This window comes from Poecilia latipinna, unplaced genomic scaffold, assembly GCF_001443285.1.
Source record: "Poecilia latipinna isolate Pla-1442-1.1 unplaced genomic scaffold, P_latipinna-1.0 Scaffold4494, whole genome shotgun sequence".
In the NCBI taxonomy this organism is placed as follows: domain Eukaryota; kingdom Metazoa; phylum Chordata; class Actinopteri; order Cyprinodontiformes; family Poeciliidae; genus Poecilia; species Poecilia latipinna.
Window position 1 is genome coordinate 7,333 of NW_015117110.1, and position 14,597 is coordinate 21,929.

Consider the following 14,597-nt stretch of genomic DNA (forward strand, 5'->3'; position numbering starts at 1 on the left):
TGGCTTTTCTCTTTTGCACATTGAAATATAAACAAACCTCACAAATTATATTTATTCTGTCTTAACTTAAATCATTTCTGAACACCAGAAGGAAGGATTTGTTCAGTGTTTTATACATTATTTCCATTATTTTTATATAAACAATCTTTAAATTTTAATATATTGCTTTGAAAGAAGAGTTTATCAGTTGGTTCTTGGTCTCCCACCTTATTAATAAACCTTATAGATTTTTTTTGCAACTTAACAAATACATCAATGTTTGTTTTACTTGCATTTCCCCAGATTTCTGAGCAATAAGACAAATAAGGCAAAACCAAAGAGGAATATATAACATGCAGACCTTTAACATTTACTAAATCTTTTATTTTAAACAATATTCCAATAGTTTTTGCAACTTTATTTCTAATATTCTATGTGAGGCTTCCAACTTTACTGTCTATAATAATTCCTAAAAATTCAACTCCATTTATGCTTAACTTTACGTTATTATAGATCCGATTACCAGAGAATACCATGAATTTAGTTTTCCCTTCATTTAATGACAACTTATTATAATCAAACCATGTTTTCAACTCAGTTAACTCTTTTTCTACTGTTTTTATTATTCCAGCCATATTTTTTCCCAAAATAAAGAAATTTGTATCATCAGAACCAGAACCAAAGATGGAGAAGCAGCATTCAGCTTCTATGTAACACAAATCTGGAACAAACTTAAAGAAAACTGTAAAACAGCTGAAACACTGACTTCCTTTAAACCAGACTAAAACCCTCAGCCTGGTTGCTTTGATTAATATCAACAGGAGCGTTGATTAATTCCCATCTGGATTTTAACTTTTTATTCTCTTCATTCTGTCGCTGTCATGTTTGTTGGTCGTTTTGCTTTAACCATCTAAAGCCCAGGTGGAAATCCCCTCGGCTGAAGGTGTTGCTAGGATACGGCATCGTAAACCGAGCTTCTCTTCCCTCCCTGAAGGTTAAACATGTTGATGGTGTCAGATATCACTGAGCAAATATCCTGTTCTGTTCTGTTTGACAGGATGTTTGTTCACAAAGATAAAGTGTGAAATGCAAAAGTAAAAACAGGTTAAAGAGCCAAACTGAGCTAAATGTAGCTGCAGGGACCCGAGTCACTCTGCAGACCGATGGGTCCCCATGTTCCTCTGAGCTTCAGCTCAGATGGTTCATAATAACATATAATTATAGTTATTCTAAATTAGAGACCAAACCTGGAATAAAGATTAAAGGTTAGAGCTGTTCTAAATGAAAAGGAGCAGCAAATCAGCCAGAGAATCATCCAGTACAGTTCAGAGAAACTGAAACTGGATCAACACAAAGGCAGAGACAATCTGACTCCAGCCTGCAGGGCTCATGTTTCTAGTGGACAGATAATGAGACCTGAACACCTGGAGCCGAACAAAGACGGGAATAAAACCCGTCTGCTGGGAACAGGAAGCAGATGGAGCTACGATACTCAAACACATCAGTAATAAACCAATAACTCATGAGACGCTGTTTACATTAGAAATATGATCAGAAAACATGCAGAGATCAGAACCTGCAGATTCTGCAGGCTGGAGATGAAAACGGGCTGGAAACAGCAGAACCTGCTGATCTGCTGGGTTTGTCCAAACAGCCTGGTTCTGATCCAAACAGACTGGTTCTGATAAACAGCCTGGTTCTGTGGTTCTGATGCAGCAGAACCAGCTTCCTGCTGTTTCTCTGACCCGTTTCCTGTTTTTCTTTCCTCAGGAAGAAAATATTCCAGAACCATCAGGAAGCAGCGACAACAATCTGACAACAGTTTATGCTAAACTGGAACATCCTATAGACCAGAACCAGCTAACAGCTAGCGGCTAACAGCTAGCGGCTAACAGCTAGCGGCTAACGGCTAACATTTCAGCTGTTCCTTTCAGGAACTGCATTCTGTAAAACAGCTCAGTGTAAAAGTCATTCATCACTGTAGATATTAAGCAGCTTATTGTTATTGCAAACATTTCATATTTTTTGTATTAAGTTTTATTTTTTGCCTTGAATTTTCTGTGAACATTATTTTCTGTTACTGCAGCATTTCATCTGTTTATGCACTGTTTGCTTAGAATGTGGTAATAAAAAGTCTGAACCATGAAAAGAAGCAGCAGATGTTTCTTCCTGGAGGGGTGCAGCTGGAGCGGCCTTTAACTGGACCAAAGGAAACAGGACAATGAGTCCCTTTGTTTCAGGACAGAAACCTGATTGTGATGGAATGACCTCCTGATGGGTTCAGGCTCAGCTGGACTCTGCTCAGGGGTTACAGTCCTCTCTGCAGGTCACCAACACCTTAGGATGAAATATGTGCAGGAGTCAAATATCTGACTCCTCCTCCACAAACATTTGACTGTCAAAACGCAGAAACTTCAGAATCAAAGGATTCAGAAGTCAGTGAAAGTGTCCTCTTCTTCCTCCTCTTCCTCTTTCTCGTCCTCTTCCTCCTCCTCTTCCTCCTCCTCTTCCTCTTCCTCTTCCTCTTCCTCCTCCTCTTCCTCCTCCTCTTCCTCCTCCTCTTCCTCTTCCTCCTCCTCCTTCAATAGATTCAGTTTCTCGATGAATTTTAGTTTTTATCAGTTTAAAAACTTTTCTAGAGAAAGAAACATGTAATGTCTTCTTCTTCTTCTTCTTCTTCTTCTTCTTCTTCTTTTGATTGTTATTGGCGGCTGGCATCCAACTTAAGGTGCATTTAGCGCCACCTACCAGTCTGGAGTGAGGTCATCAGAGATCTCAGAGGGAATTTAACACCTCAATGATTTTTACATTGTGCAAATTCACATCTTAACACTCATTAATACATGTATGAATGCATGAGCATGCACTGGCATACACACACATACTTACACATATTCTAAATACGATTAATTAACCCAGTGTTATTTAAAAACCTAAATAAGAGATTTATAACATAATTTGATTTATTACCTGATTGATCATAGACAGTCTTATATTCTTTCTGCTTAGTAATAACTTTAAAAGCTGACGTTCCTCTGAGTATTCATCACATTCTAACAATACATGCTCCACTGTTTCCACCTGATTACAATAATTACAAGCCCCAGTCTCCTGCTTTCCTATTCTAAAGAGAGAACTGTTAATCCCAGAATGCCCAATATAAGTCGAGTCATAACTACTTCCTCTTTCCACTCAAACAGTTACTACATCCCACACTCTTTTGAATTGCATATAACTGTCTCCCATAATCATGGTTATCCCGTTTATCCTGCCAAATCTTAATGTCTTTTTGAATAATAAATTTCCCCTCACTTTTACTCAAAGGAATATTCAAATGAACAGTTTCTGATTTCAAGGCTTAGCTAGAATATCTACTTCCTCATTTCCTTCTTCATGAGCAGGAATCCAGACAAATCAAACAAAACATTTCTTATTTGGATGAACCAATAATTGTTATATTCTTAATATTAAATTTCATCTGCAAGATTTTATACTTAATAATGCTGCTTGACTATCTGATGCTATAATAAATGTATTTCTTCCCTAATATTATCAAGCAACCATTCTAAGGCTAATATAATGGCTGATAATTCAACTGTAGAAACAGCTAAATGATCAGCTGTTCTCTTAATCAACACTTTATGGTGTGTGATATTCACTGCTGCCCCAGTTCTACCACTATTTGGACCTTTAGATCATCCGTATATATAACTATATTGTCCTTATATCTCTCAAAATATCTATCAACTACAACCCAATCTGGAGTCTTTCCCTTTTTAAGAATTTCCCTCAATTGAAGATCAACTTCTGGAGAAAGTGTTTTATTAACACTCCTCATTGATGTGTGTGCACATCAATGAGGAGTGTTAAATTCCCTCTGAGATCTCTGATGACCACACTCCAATCCTAGCCATGGTAGAGTTTCAGATTGAGGAACTGCTGCTCTACACTGGACCAGAGTTAAACCAAGATGTTTTGCCTTTATGTCCCCAATCCACCCAAAACTATTACAATTTAATTTATGATGTTCCCAACAGTCCTTCAGCACCATCTTAGCTGGATGATCACACTTATGTCCTTGTAGGTTCACCCAGTACATATACATTAGTTTCAACCTTCTTAATCTAAAAATCACCAGTTTCTACTTGTAGAGCAGCTAAAGATGTTCTGAAAGCTCCACAACAAATCCTCAGTCCTTGTGTTTGCTCACTATCAGGTTTTCTCAGATGACGGTCAGCAGCTGCCATATCTGCTATACTCCCATAATCCAGAGTAGATCTCATGAGAGCCTGACAGACTTTGCACTTCTAGCTCCTCATTCCCGTCCAGAGAGACATCTCAACAAATTAACTTTTTTACATTTATTTTGACCTGATTCTATTTGATGCTTCCAAGTTAAACTTTCATCAAAGATGAGCAGTAATGTCTGTTAGGAACCCACTGATGACGGACTCTTCTTCTGCTGTGTTAGAGGTTTGTGATAGTGACCCCTAGTGGTTAGGAGGTGAACTGCAGCTGAAGCAGAATAAAAAGTGGAAGCAGATTAATCTTCATGATGATAAAATAAAGAAGAATCATCATTATCAGAGTTGATGGTTGACTGACTGGTGTCTGATTTTATGACCACATTAGATTATAGACTTTATTTTGAGGTAAGCTGCTTTATTGTTATTGAACCATCATAATTTTAACCTTAAGCAGTTATGAACTCCTCTGGATTTTTACTGTTCATAACTGAAAGTCCGACCAGAATTATTATTCTGTTATTTGGCTCTGATGCTTTTTGTTTCATTACAGAATTAATGATTCAACATCTTCGTGTGAAATGTGTTTTTGTTTGGTTGGTTAGAGAAATTTCAGCTGAATATTTTTTCTTCATCTTAATATTGATAACATATCAAATTGAATTAATGTTTTTGTTTCACCAAATCTCTTTTCATTCTGCAAAACAGATCAGACAGAAAACCTTTGATTATTTCCTTTGAGTTTAAAATCTTGCCTTCTGGGTGACACTGAGCAAAAACCTCCATATTTTTATATTTCAATATTAAATAACATTTCTAAAAATGTCTGGCTGTTCCAGGTCATTTAAAGGTCACATGGGGTCATTTCCATTCAGTTTTTCAGACATTAATATCTTCACAAGGAATCCTTATAAATATGGAGTCAGTGATAATCTGATAAAGAATAAAAGGTTTTTACTTCCAGGTTCTCAGAGTCCAGTGATCAGTGGAAGAACCGGTCCAACAGGACGAGAGCAGAACATTTAACAGAACATTTTTCTGTTCCTTTAGTTATATCACGTGTGGTTTAATCGTTTCTCCACCTGTTGTGTTTCCCATCATTGTTCGTTTCTTTTCCTGTTCGTTGTTTGATCATATCAGCAATTCATGTTTTCTCTGCTGACACCAGTATTTATGTTTCTGAGTCCACAGCGCCCCCTGCAGCGTCGCTGGGAGGAATTCAGGAACACGTTTGATTCTGAGGTTCTGCTTGTTAGCTTCATACCGTTAGCTTCATAACGTTAGCTTCATAACGTTAGCATCATAAGATTAGCTTCATAAGATTAGCTTCATAATGTCAGCTTCATAACATTAGCTTCATACCATTAGCTTCATACAGTTAGCTTCATAACGCTAGCTTCAGGACGTTAGCTTCATAACTTTAGCTTCAGGACGTTAGCTTCATAACTTTAGCTTCATACCGTTAGTTTCATACCATTAGCTTGATAACGTTGCTTCATAACATTAGCTTCAGAACGTTAGCTTCATAACGTTAGTTTCATACCGTTAGCTTGATAATGTTGCTTCATAACTTTAGCTTCATACCGTTAGTTTCATAACGTTAGCTTCAGAACGTTAGCTTCATAACATTAGCTTCATAATGTTAGTTTCATAACATTCTTCATAATGTTAGCTTCATAAGGTTAGCTTCATAATGTTAGCATCATAAGATTAGCTTCATAATGTTAGCTTCATAAGTTTAGCTTCATACCGTTACCGTTAGCTTGATAACATTGCTTCATAACATTAGCTTCAGAATGTTAGCTTTTTAACTTTAGCTTCAAACCATTAGTTTCATACCATTAGCTTGTAACGTTGCTTCATAACTTTAGCTTCATACCATTAGTTTCAGAACGTTAGCTTCATAACATTAGCTTCATAACATTAGCTTCATAATGTTAGCTTGCTAATGTTAACTTCATAACATTAGCGTCATAATGTTAGCTTGATAATGTTAACTTCATAACAGTATTTTTATTCATGTAGCTTCAGCAGCTCTGAGCTAACAGCGCTGATCATCCAGCTTCTGTTTCTCTGGAAATGTTCTGGGTGGGGGGCAGGGTCACCCTGGACAGGTCGCCAGTCTGTCGCAGAGACAAACAACCAAGCACACACACACACACACACACACTCACAATTAGGGGCAATTTGGAGAGGCCAATTAACCTGACATGTTTTTGGACTGTGGGAGGAAACTGGAGTACCTGGAGAAAACCCACCATGCACAGGGAGAACATGGAGACTCCATGCAGAAGGACCGTGGCCGGGAATCGAACCAAGAACAACAGCTCTACCAACTGCGCCACTGTGCAGCCCCACACCTTATTCATATTTTATCACATTCTTTATGTAGTGATATATAAATTTGTTTAGTGCCGACTCTTCAGTCTTTATTCAGAAACTGGACTTTTACATTCTCTTGTTTTCCCACATGAACAAAAAAAATGCAGATTTCTGATTATATTTTAGTTTTTAAAATATAATACAAAATTCAAATCTGAAAAGTGTGGAGTGCATTTGGATTCAGCCTCCAGAGTTTGTAGAAGTTTCTTTAACTCCATTTCTCCTGTTCTGTGATCAGTTTAAGTGATAAGATCTGGACTTTGACTAGGCCATTCTAACCTAATCTAATCCATAATATCTCTGGCTGTATGTGAACTCCAGATTTCCTGACTCTGGTTTTTGGATGATTTCTTTTTGGTCTCAGAGTGTTTGAGATTGGAAGGCCTCTTCACCATGACCCTAATCTTCAGCTCTCTCACTGAGTCACTCTTTGACTTCATGTCACTTTCTGATAGTAGAAAACATGACGGTGAAATAAAAATGATCCTTTAAACCCAAATCTGTCAGGAGTATGAATACTTTTGGCCTTCATCATTTTCCTCCCATAAAATCCTGATAAAACTCAGATCGTTCTGACATGATGGGAGGCTGAGAGGATCAGCGCCTGTCAGGTGAACTGGAACCAGGAATCAAACTGATAACTGGTTCCAGTTTGATCTGATGGTTCCTGTTCTGGACGTTCAGACGGACAAACGGACCTGCTGACTGGTGAACAAAGATGTTTCACTTTATTCAGACCTTCTGAATACATTTCTGCTCTCTGAAGATTTTATCGGTTTAACATTTTTATCGTAACAGCTGCATGTTGTTACGCATCCAGAGGAGAATCTGTTCTGATCTCGTTAAAGATGGTAGAAAATCAGCAGCAGATTAAAAAATCCCCTCCAGAAAATTCCCACATTCCAGAGAAATAGTTTCTGGGAAGCGCTCCGTGTTCCCGCTCATCCTGCTGGGACTTGATGGATGTTTGGATCAGATCAATGTCTGGATTTCTGCCAACAGAACCAATGAGGCGAGAAGACCTGAACTCATCCTGAGCTTCATTTGATCAATAATCACATTATTATTAATTGATCAGAACCAGAAAATGTTTCTCTTCTGTTTCTCAGTCAGGATGTTTGATTCCTCATTTATTCAGAACTTCCTGGAGATTCCTGGAACTGTTCCTGATCTGTAGTTTAACCCCAGGATGAACGTGTCATCACGCTCTGAAGGTCCAGGATGTGATCAGATGATTTCTGACCGGATCAGATCGTCAGCATGGCGGCAGCTGGACGGATCCTCTCTACATCCAGACCACCGGAGGCGCTGTGGTGCAGCCCTGTCAGATTTGGAGGGGAGAAATTCCAGGAAATATGTACTGAAACAAAAAACAGTATTGAATGTGTGTGCCAAATGTAATCTGAGTTATTTATTTCCACCAGCTGGTTCTCATTCCACAGTAACAGATCGTTTCTCCTCTACTGCTTTAATCCAGCCAGGTTTGTCTGCTGCTGATCTCCCTGGTGGGTCTGTTGGTGTCTCAGCCATGTTGCTAAAGGACATTACACTTCGCATGAATCACTTCACTACAGACTCTTCAAAACTAAACAGAAAGAAAACATCTGGATGAACCGACAGATTCGACTGAAGGACGTTTCTGTTCGTCGTTGTTTGACTCCAGGATCCTTCATTCTGATACACGAGGCTCCATCTTCCTCATTTTGACATTTGTGGGAAATCTGGGAAAGAAGGAGGAGAAGGAGAACAAGTTTCATCCCAGCTCAGTGAATCCAGCCTCAGTCCCACGTCTGAACCAGCATCACTTTATTTACAGAACAAAACGATCCAGGCAGAAGTTTCCACAACAAACAGATCAGAGGAACATCAGCAGGGCTCTGTGTGAAGGTCAGAGCCGCTGACCCCTGTGACCCCTGTGACCTCTGTGACCCCTGTGACCCCTGTGACCTCTGCCCCAACGCTGCAGACAGTCAGCCTGACCAAAGAGACAAAATGAAGAAACTTCTGCTTCAAATGAGAATCAAACTAAAAGTGAAACATTAAATCAAACCTCAGAGTTTGGATCCTGGTCTGAGTGAAACCTGCTGATTTCTGTCTGCAGCTGCTTTTAGTTTCACTTCCATCAGTTTTTATTTCATTGTTCAGTTTTAATTAGCCGAGGAGGAAAAGACGAGTTTGGTTTGATAGAAACAAATGGAGTCGCTGACATCACTGATCAGAAATGGTTTTACAAAGTTTTGGAAGAATCTCATAATGTCAAAGAATCAGCAGCAGAGCCAGAAAAATAAAACTGATTATAAGTCATTCTTACCGTTTAGGTCTTAGAAATGATGAGGCATCACCACCAGGGGGCGCCTTTTCCCCAGACACTAAATGTTTGTTTTTCTTCTCTGAGATCCAGAACCAGAAAAAAGGCTGAAATATTCATTTCTATGTGAAAAGATGAGTTTTAGTTTCCAAAGGAACAAAAACATCCTGAACTATTTCACCATGTTTCATATCAGGAGTTTCTTCATGTCATAATTATTTTGTTTGTGTTGGAGTCTCAGCTCTGTCTGCAGGTGTTTGTGTCTCCAGGTGTCATTAGAGGCTCTGCAGCTTCAGCAGGGATGAAAAACTCAGTGCTGAGAAGCTTTAACTGCTGAATGATGTGGAGAAACAGATGCTGACTAAACAAACAGGACAGAAATCCTGCTGCAGTTCCACATCTCATCAACATCCCTGAGTTCTGGCCCAAATACTCCAGAATTTACTGAACCTGTTCCATAGAGGCTAAAGCACCAAGAGGATCCGTTCATTTAAAGGGCCAGTATCAGGTTAAACCAACCGGTTTCACCTTTCATGTTATAATCTTATTCTTCATTTATATTAATCAAAGACACATCTGGGGTTTTTCCCTTCATTCCTTCATGTTTCATAAATATTTTAATCGCAACTAACAGCTGAAAAGGCAGAGGACTCAGAGGAACCCCCCCCCTCTCCCCCCCAGGTCCTTCAGACTAGCCAGCAGAAATTAGCAAACCTCTGGTGGAACTGCTGAACTTACATTAAAACATTTTGAGTTACACAATGTGAAGAGGCGTCACAAAGTACAAAAAACAGTAAAAAACAAGAAATTATTATTATTTCATTTTCCTTCCATAGAAAACAAAATAAAGAAACATTAAATTAATCACATTCTAAAATGTAAAAGTTTAATCACATTATATTATTATATAAATCATGAAACTCCTTCATCCAGTCAGGAGTTTTTCTGCACATTATATAATCTGATATATTAATATTAACTCCAGTTCCTCTAAACTTAAATATTCCAGAGGTGAGAAAAACACACAGAGTAAAATCCTGATTTTCTGATTCTTTGGTAGAATTTAATACTTTTGTTCATAATTTTCTCAAAATCAGAGAAACATCGAACTTTTTTCTAAAAGTCTGCTTAATGACAAACTTTATTTAAAAAGCAGCAAAATCAGCTTCCTACTCCCTTCTGATTTATTCCTCACATTGTTTGTTGATTTGTCCTGAACATTTAAATTATTGTTGTAATTTGCTGTTTGTGCATCACTGAACGGTAATGAAGTTTCTCCTCCTGTCCACTAGGAGTCACTGCAGGTCTGTATTGGGGACAAAAGGCTTCCTGTTCGGATCCAGACTGTTAATCTGGGATGAACTGTTACCCCTAAATATAAAAACATTAAAGTTTGAATGCAAGAAAAAAGAACAATTATTTTATTTCTAGATCTAAATTAAACTGAGACACGTCTCGTTTTAAAGAGCGTTAAGGGGAACAGAAACAAATCATCAGAAACCCACTGAGGAAACCCAGAATTATCTGCAGATCTGTTTGATGTGATTCTATGTTTTTCTGACTGTTTCAGTTTGAATCTTTTGCTTCGGCCAGCAGCAGTTTGTCATAAAAGTTCATAAATATTCTATAGAAATAAATGTGATTTTATTGCATCTGTTTTCTCTACAGTTCAGCTCAAAGTTTGTTTTCCATAAACTTCAGTTAATTTACCAAAATAAGTTAAACTGGAGAAAATAAAACATTTAAAAACAGGAACATTTTAAAGGTTTTTCCTGGTTTCAGGTTCTATAAATGACTGTTGTAAATGTTGGATCATTTTCCTGAGGAGAAACTTCTGGAGGAGACGAATATCCTGATCTGAAAACATAAAAACACAACAGATTTAATAAATATTATATTCAGTTTAACAATGTATCCTCAAATTTGTTCTTTAAATTTACAAATCCTTTGATGTTGGCTGTAGTTCTGAATATTTTGTATTCAAAAGAATCTTTTGATCAGAGAACAATAAAAAGTTTGTGGCATCTTTACCTTGTTAGCACAGATTGTCTGTCAGTAGGGACAATATGGAGGTGTGTGCGGTGGGCTGTGATGTTTGATCAGGGTTCAGTTTTCTTTTTAACGTTAGCAGGACAAACTGAACCTCTGGGTTTTAAACAGAAATAAAACTGATTTTGTTTCTGTCTTAACAACTGAGGATTTACATTTCCTGGATTAAATATGTTTTATTTTATTATAGAGCTACACTTTCCATATTGACTTAATAAATATTCAGATTATTTACTGATAATCTGGATATTATAAATAATACATAAATATCACAGTTCTTTCAATCAAATCATTTCCAATTTTATCCTAGAAATAGAACAAGAAAGTTTAGTTCTTTATTAAATTTAGGAAAAAGTTTCTATCTAAAGAAACCCAGCAGTCTGACTTTACAGCAGAACCTCATACTGAGCATGCATGTGGCGACAGTGGAGAGGAAAACTCCCATTTGATATTTTCTTATGGATTATTGCTTTGACCTGCTGCTGTTGGACGTTGATGAACTGATTCTCTGACTGGATTTCAAAGGTTTTGATGCCAAATAAAGAATCTTTAGCCGAAGTTTGGACTTGAGTTTTGAACAGTAGAAATGTCAACATTAATTTCACTTACTCAGCTTCTCTACAACTCAGAGACTGTTTGATAGTCTCCAATATTTAAATTAATAATAACGAACCTGTTCTGTGTTTGTCCTGCTGGTTCCTTTCGGCCCAGAAACTTCAGTTTGACCATCCAGACTCCAAAAGCAACAAACATTAGAACCACGACTGAGACAACAACTGGGATCCAATCTGTCACCAGGAACAAAACAAATATTAAAATGAAAGAGAAACTATCACAAAATAAGAGAATGTTTAACAGTCGGTGGTAAATCTCACATGATATTCTGTCATTCAGAGTTTCTGTCTCGTTGAATCCACAGAGAATCGTCACATTAACATCAACAGTCTTGTTCTCTGCAGGATTGGCTGCTGCACATCTATATGATGAAGCTCTATCCTCTTTACAGACAGTAACAGTTAAATACAGAGCAGAGCGGATCTGGTTCTGTATTTCTTGGTCTCTGATCCACAGCAGAGTCGCTGGTTTGTCCACAGAGCAGGTCAACAGGCAGAGGTCAGAGGTCACATCAACAGCTGTTACTGCAGGAGTCGGTGCTGGATCTGCAGAGAATATATTTAACTCCACTAACAAAGATCTGATTACATTATTATCCAGACGTTTCATGAGAGCGTTTCAGTTTATCATCTCATCTCCTGTGTTCATTTTTATTGGTAAAATACATTTTAACAATATCTGTGAAATGAAAACAATAATTCATAAATTTTAATCTGTTGCTGGGGAAAGTTAAAATCTGTTAGTAGAAGAGAAACATTTAGAACTGATTTAATCTCAGATTATGATAATTACTAACATGGAGCTCAGACTTTGTTTATTCCATCAGGACAATCAGAGAAATACCTAAATAAAAATACTTACCATAAATCTGAAGATTATATGAAGAAGAAATTTCGCCTCTTTGAACTGTGTAGATTCCTGAGTCGTTCCTCTGCAGGTTTGTGATCTTAAAGAGTCCAGAGCTTCGGTTCCACTGAAGCTTGTTCTGGTAAATGTTCTTAACAATAATTTTAAGTCCACCGTTAGACACTGAAGCAATGATTGTTCTTCCATATAAAAGAAATCCTGTCTCTGTCTCTGTGACAGCACCAGGTAGAGTGACGGTTCCTCCAACGGTTCCTGTCAGATTCTCCTTCACTTCCTGTCCAGCAGATAATCCCAGAGTCACTGGAAAACACAGATTGAAAATATTTACCTGAATGTCTTTATTAAAGATGAAATATCATTAAATGTTTTTGTCTAAAAGATAAAAGCAAATTCAGGTTTGAACAATTAAATTTTGACTCATTTTGATAAAAATTACATCATATTTAGAAAACATATATTGTATTTGGACAACAGAAAGGAAATAATATGATTTGTGTTAATGTTTAATATTTAATGAAATTTATTAGACCTTCATCATTTCCTCAGTTTTCTATAGGACAGATAATCTGTCGACTCTGCAGAAGTCCAGTCCAGTTCTGGACCTGCTGGTTTCATTTCCCAGGCGTCTGACGGATCGAGGGAAGATGGACAGAGAGGAGGGAGCTCCTCCCCACACAGCTCCTTCAGACTAGCCAGCAGCAATTAGCAACCAGCTGCTGAGCTCGTTATAGGAGCTGCAGCTCAGAGCAACGCTAGTAAAAACGTTAAAGGGTTAATAGAGGAGCCTGTTGTGACGACTTCCTGGAGGCGGAGCTTCAGGAAGAGCAGGAGCTTTTAAAGAGACAGAGGCCCAATTTCAAGTAATAAGTCAGGAAGTAACATTTTTTAAGTCATATTTGATATATTTCATTTTTATATCAAATGAAACCTGATTATGCTGTAAAATGGCCTCCATGTGCCTAGAAAACACATAATACTGCCCCTTTAAATGTAATGATGACGACTGTAAAAACACTGGAAGAAATGGTTTTCCTTTCAGGACAGAATATTCAGTTACTGTTCATGAAAACTTCAGATTCTACAGTAACAAATGTGACTTTCTGACTGAATTAACAGATTTAGTGAAATAGTTTACATTCATTCATACATTCAGTGATTAATGTTTTCATCAACATTCACAAAGTTTAAGATAACAGTTGGACTTAAATGTCATTTTATCAGTTTTCATTTGTACAAAACCAAATTACAGCTTCATGAAAATGTTAAAAACTTTAACATTTTAGCTGAACGCAGAGGAAACTGCAGAAAATGATAAAACAGTAATTTATCGATATATTCTACTGAAAACTGGTCCTGAGGAAACATTCAGGATCAGAACCAGAACCAGAACCAGAACCAGAACCAGGCTGTAACTCACGGATCAGAGCTGTCAGCAGCGTCTCCATCTCGTCTTCAGCAGCAGAGACTCAGACTGAGATCAGCTCTGATCTGGACGTTAGGAGGTCACATGACCCACAGACAAACCACCATGATGACATCACTTCCTGCTCTGCAGTCCTCTCTCCGATGGACTCCAGGTAACCGGCTGCAGCCTCCGGTCCGACTGGTTCTGATGGACTTTGGTTCTGGTGGCAGCTGAAGGTGAGCTTCAAGGTTGAGTCAGAGAATCAGCAGCTAAAGTCTGATGCTGCAGCAGCTGCAGTTGCTGCAGCTGCTGCAGGTTCCTTTGCTGGGGAAACCGCGCGGCTCTTCCTGTTGTTCAGCATTCAGCCACATCAGAACCAGAACCAGAACCTGAACCAGAACCAGCAGAACCAACCACAGCATCAGACCTCAGTCACATCATGATTCTGCTCTGTTCAGAAACTTCAGCTTCAGCAGCTGCTGCAGCTACATCATCATCATCATCATCATCATCATCATCATCATCATCATCATCATCATCATCCTGATGTGGGAACTAAATGCAATAAAGTAATTAATAAACATCAGTTCGTTTTTCCTTTTGGGTCTGTTTCTAATCCAAACACACGAGTGGAGTATGAGAAATTAATTAATGTTCAAAACCAACAAAAATGTTTCACATTTTTACATTTAAGTTTGTTTAAAATGTGAAAATACATTTACAAGAGGCCAAACATCAGAGGTCATTT

General features: G+C 37.9%; 1 protein-coding gene and 1 long non-coding RNA gene across 2 annotated transcripts; both read right to left on the reverse strand.

The window, feature by feature from the left end:
• Positions 1 to 4,189: 4,189 nt before the first annotated feature.
• LOC106942714 (uncharacterized) lies at positions 4,190 to 9,642 on the reverse strand. Its single transcript, XR_001423697.1, has 3 exons — positions 7,069 to 9,642; positions 6,446 to 6,457; positions 4,190 to 4,200 (listed from the first exon to the last, which is right to left on the reverse strand). It is a non-coding gene; the product is annotated as an uncharacterized LOC106942714 (long non-coding RNA).
• Positions 9,643 to 10,129: 487 nt separating this feature from the next.
• LOC106942712 (SLAM family member 9-like) lies at positions 10,130 to 13,889 on the reverse strand. The gene is made up of 5 exons (XM_015026046.1): positions 13,862 to 13,889; positions 12,439 to 12,780; positions 11,838 to 12,122; positions 11,636 to 11,750; positions 10,130 to 10,770 (listed from the first exon to the last, which is right to left on the reverse strand). Exons 1-5 carry the CDS (start codon positions 13,887 to 13,889, stop codon positions 10,692 to 10,694), a joined length of 849 nt encoding a protein of 282 aa, XP_014881532.1. The 3' UTR covers positions 10,130 to 10,691.
• Positions 13,890 to 14,597: the final 708 nt, after the last annotated feature.

What these genes read in the sequence shown, in the direction of transcription:
- LOC106942712 (XM_015026046.1), bottom strand. Translation starts at nt 13,889, where the DNA reads ATGGAGACGCTGCTGACAGCTCTGATCC. An exon ending in GCTGCTGACAGCTCTGATCC is followed by an intron (nt 12,781 to 13,861) that starts GTGAGTTACAGC and finishes TCTTTAATAAAG; the next exon opens with ACATTCAGGTAAATATTTTC. An exon ending in GCAGGACAAACACAGAACAG is followed by an intron (nt 10,771 to 11,635) that starts GTTCGTTATTAT and finishes TTATGTTTTCAG; the next exon opens with ATCAGGATATTCGTCTCCTC.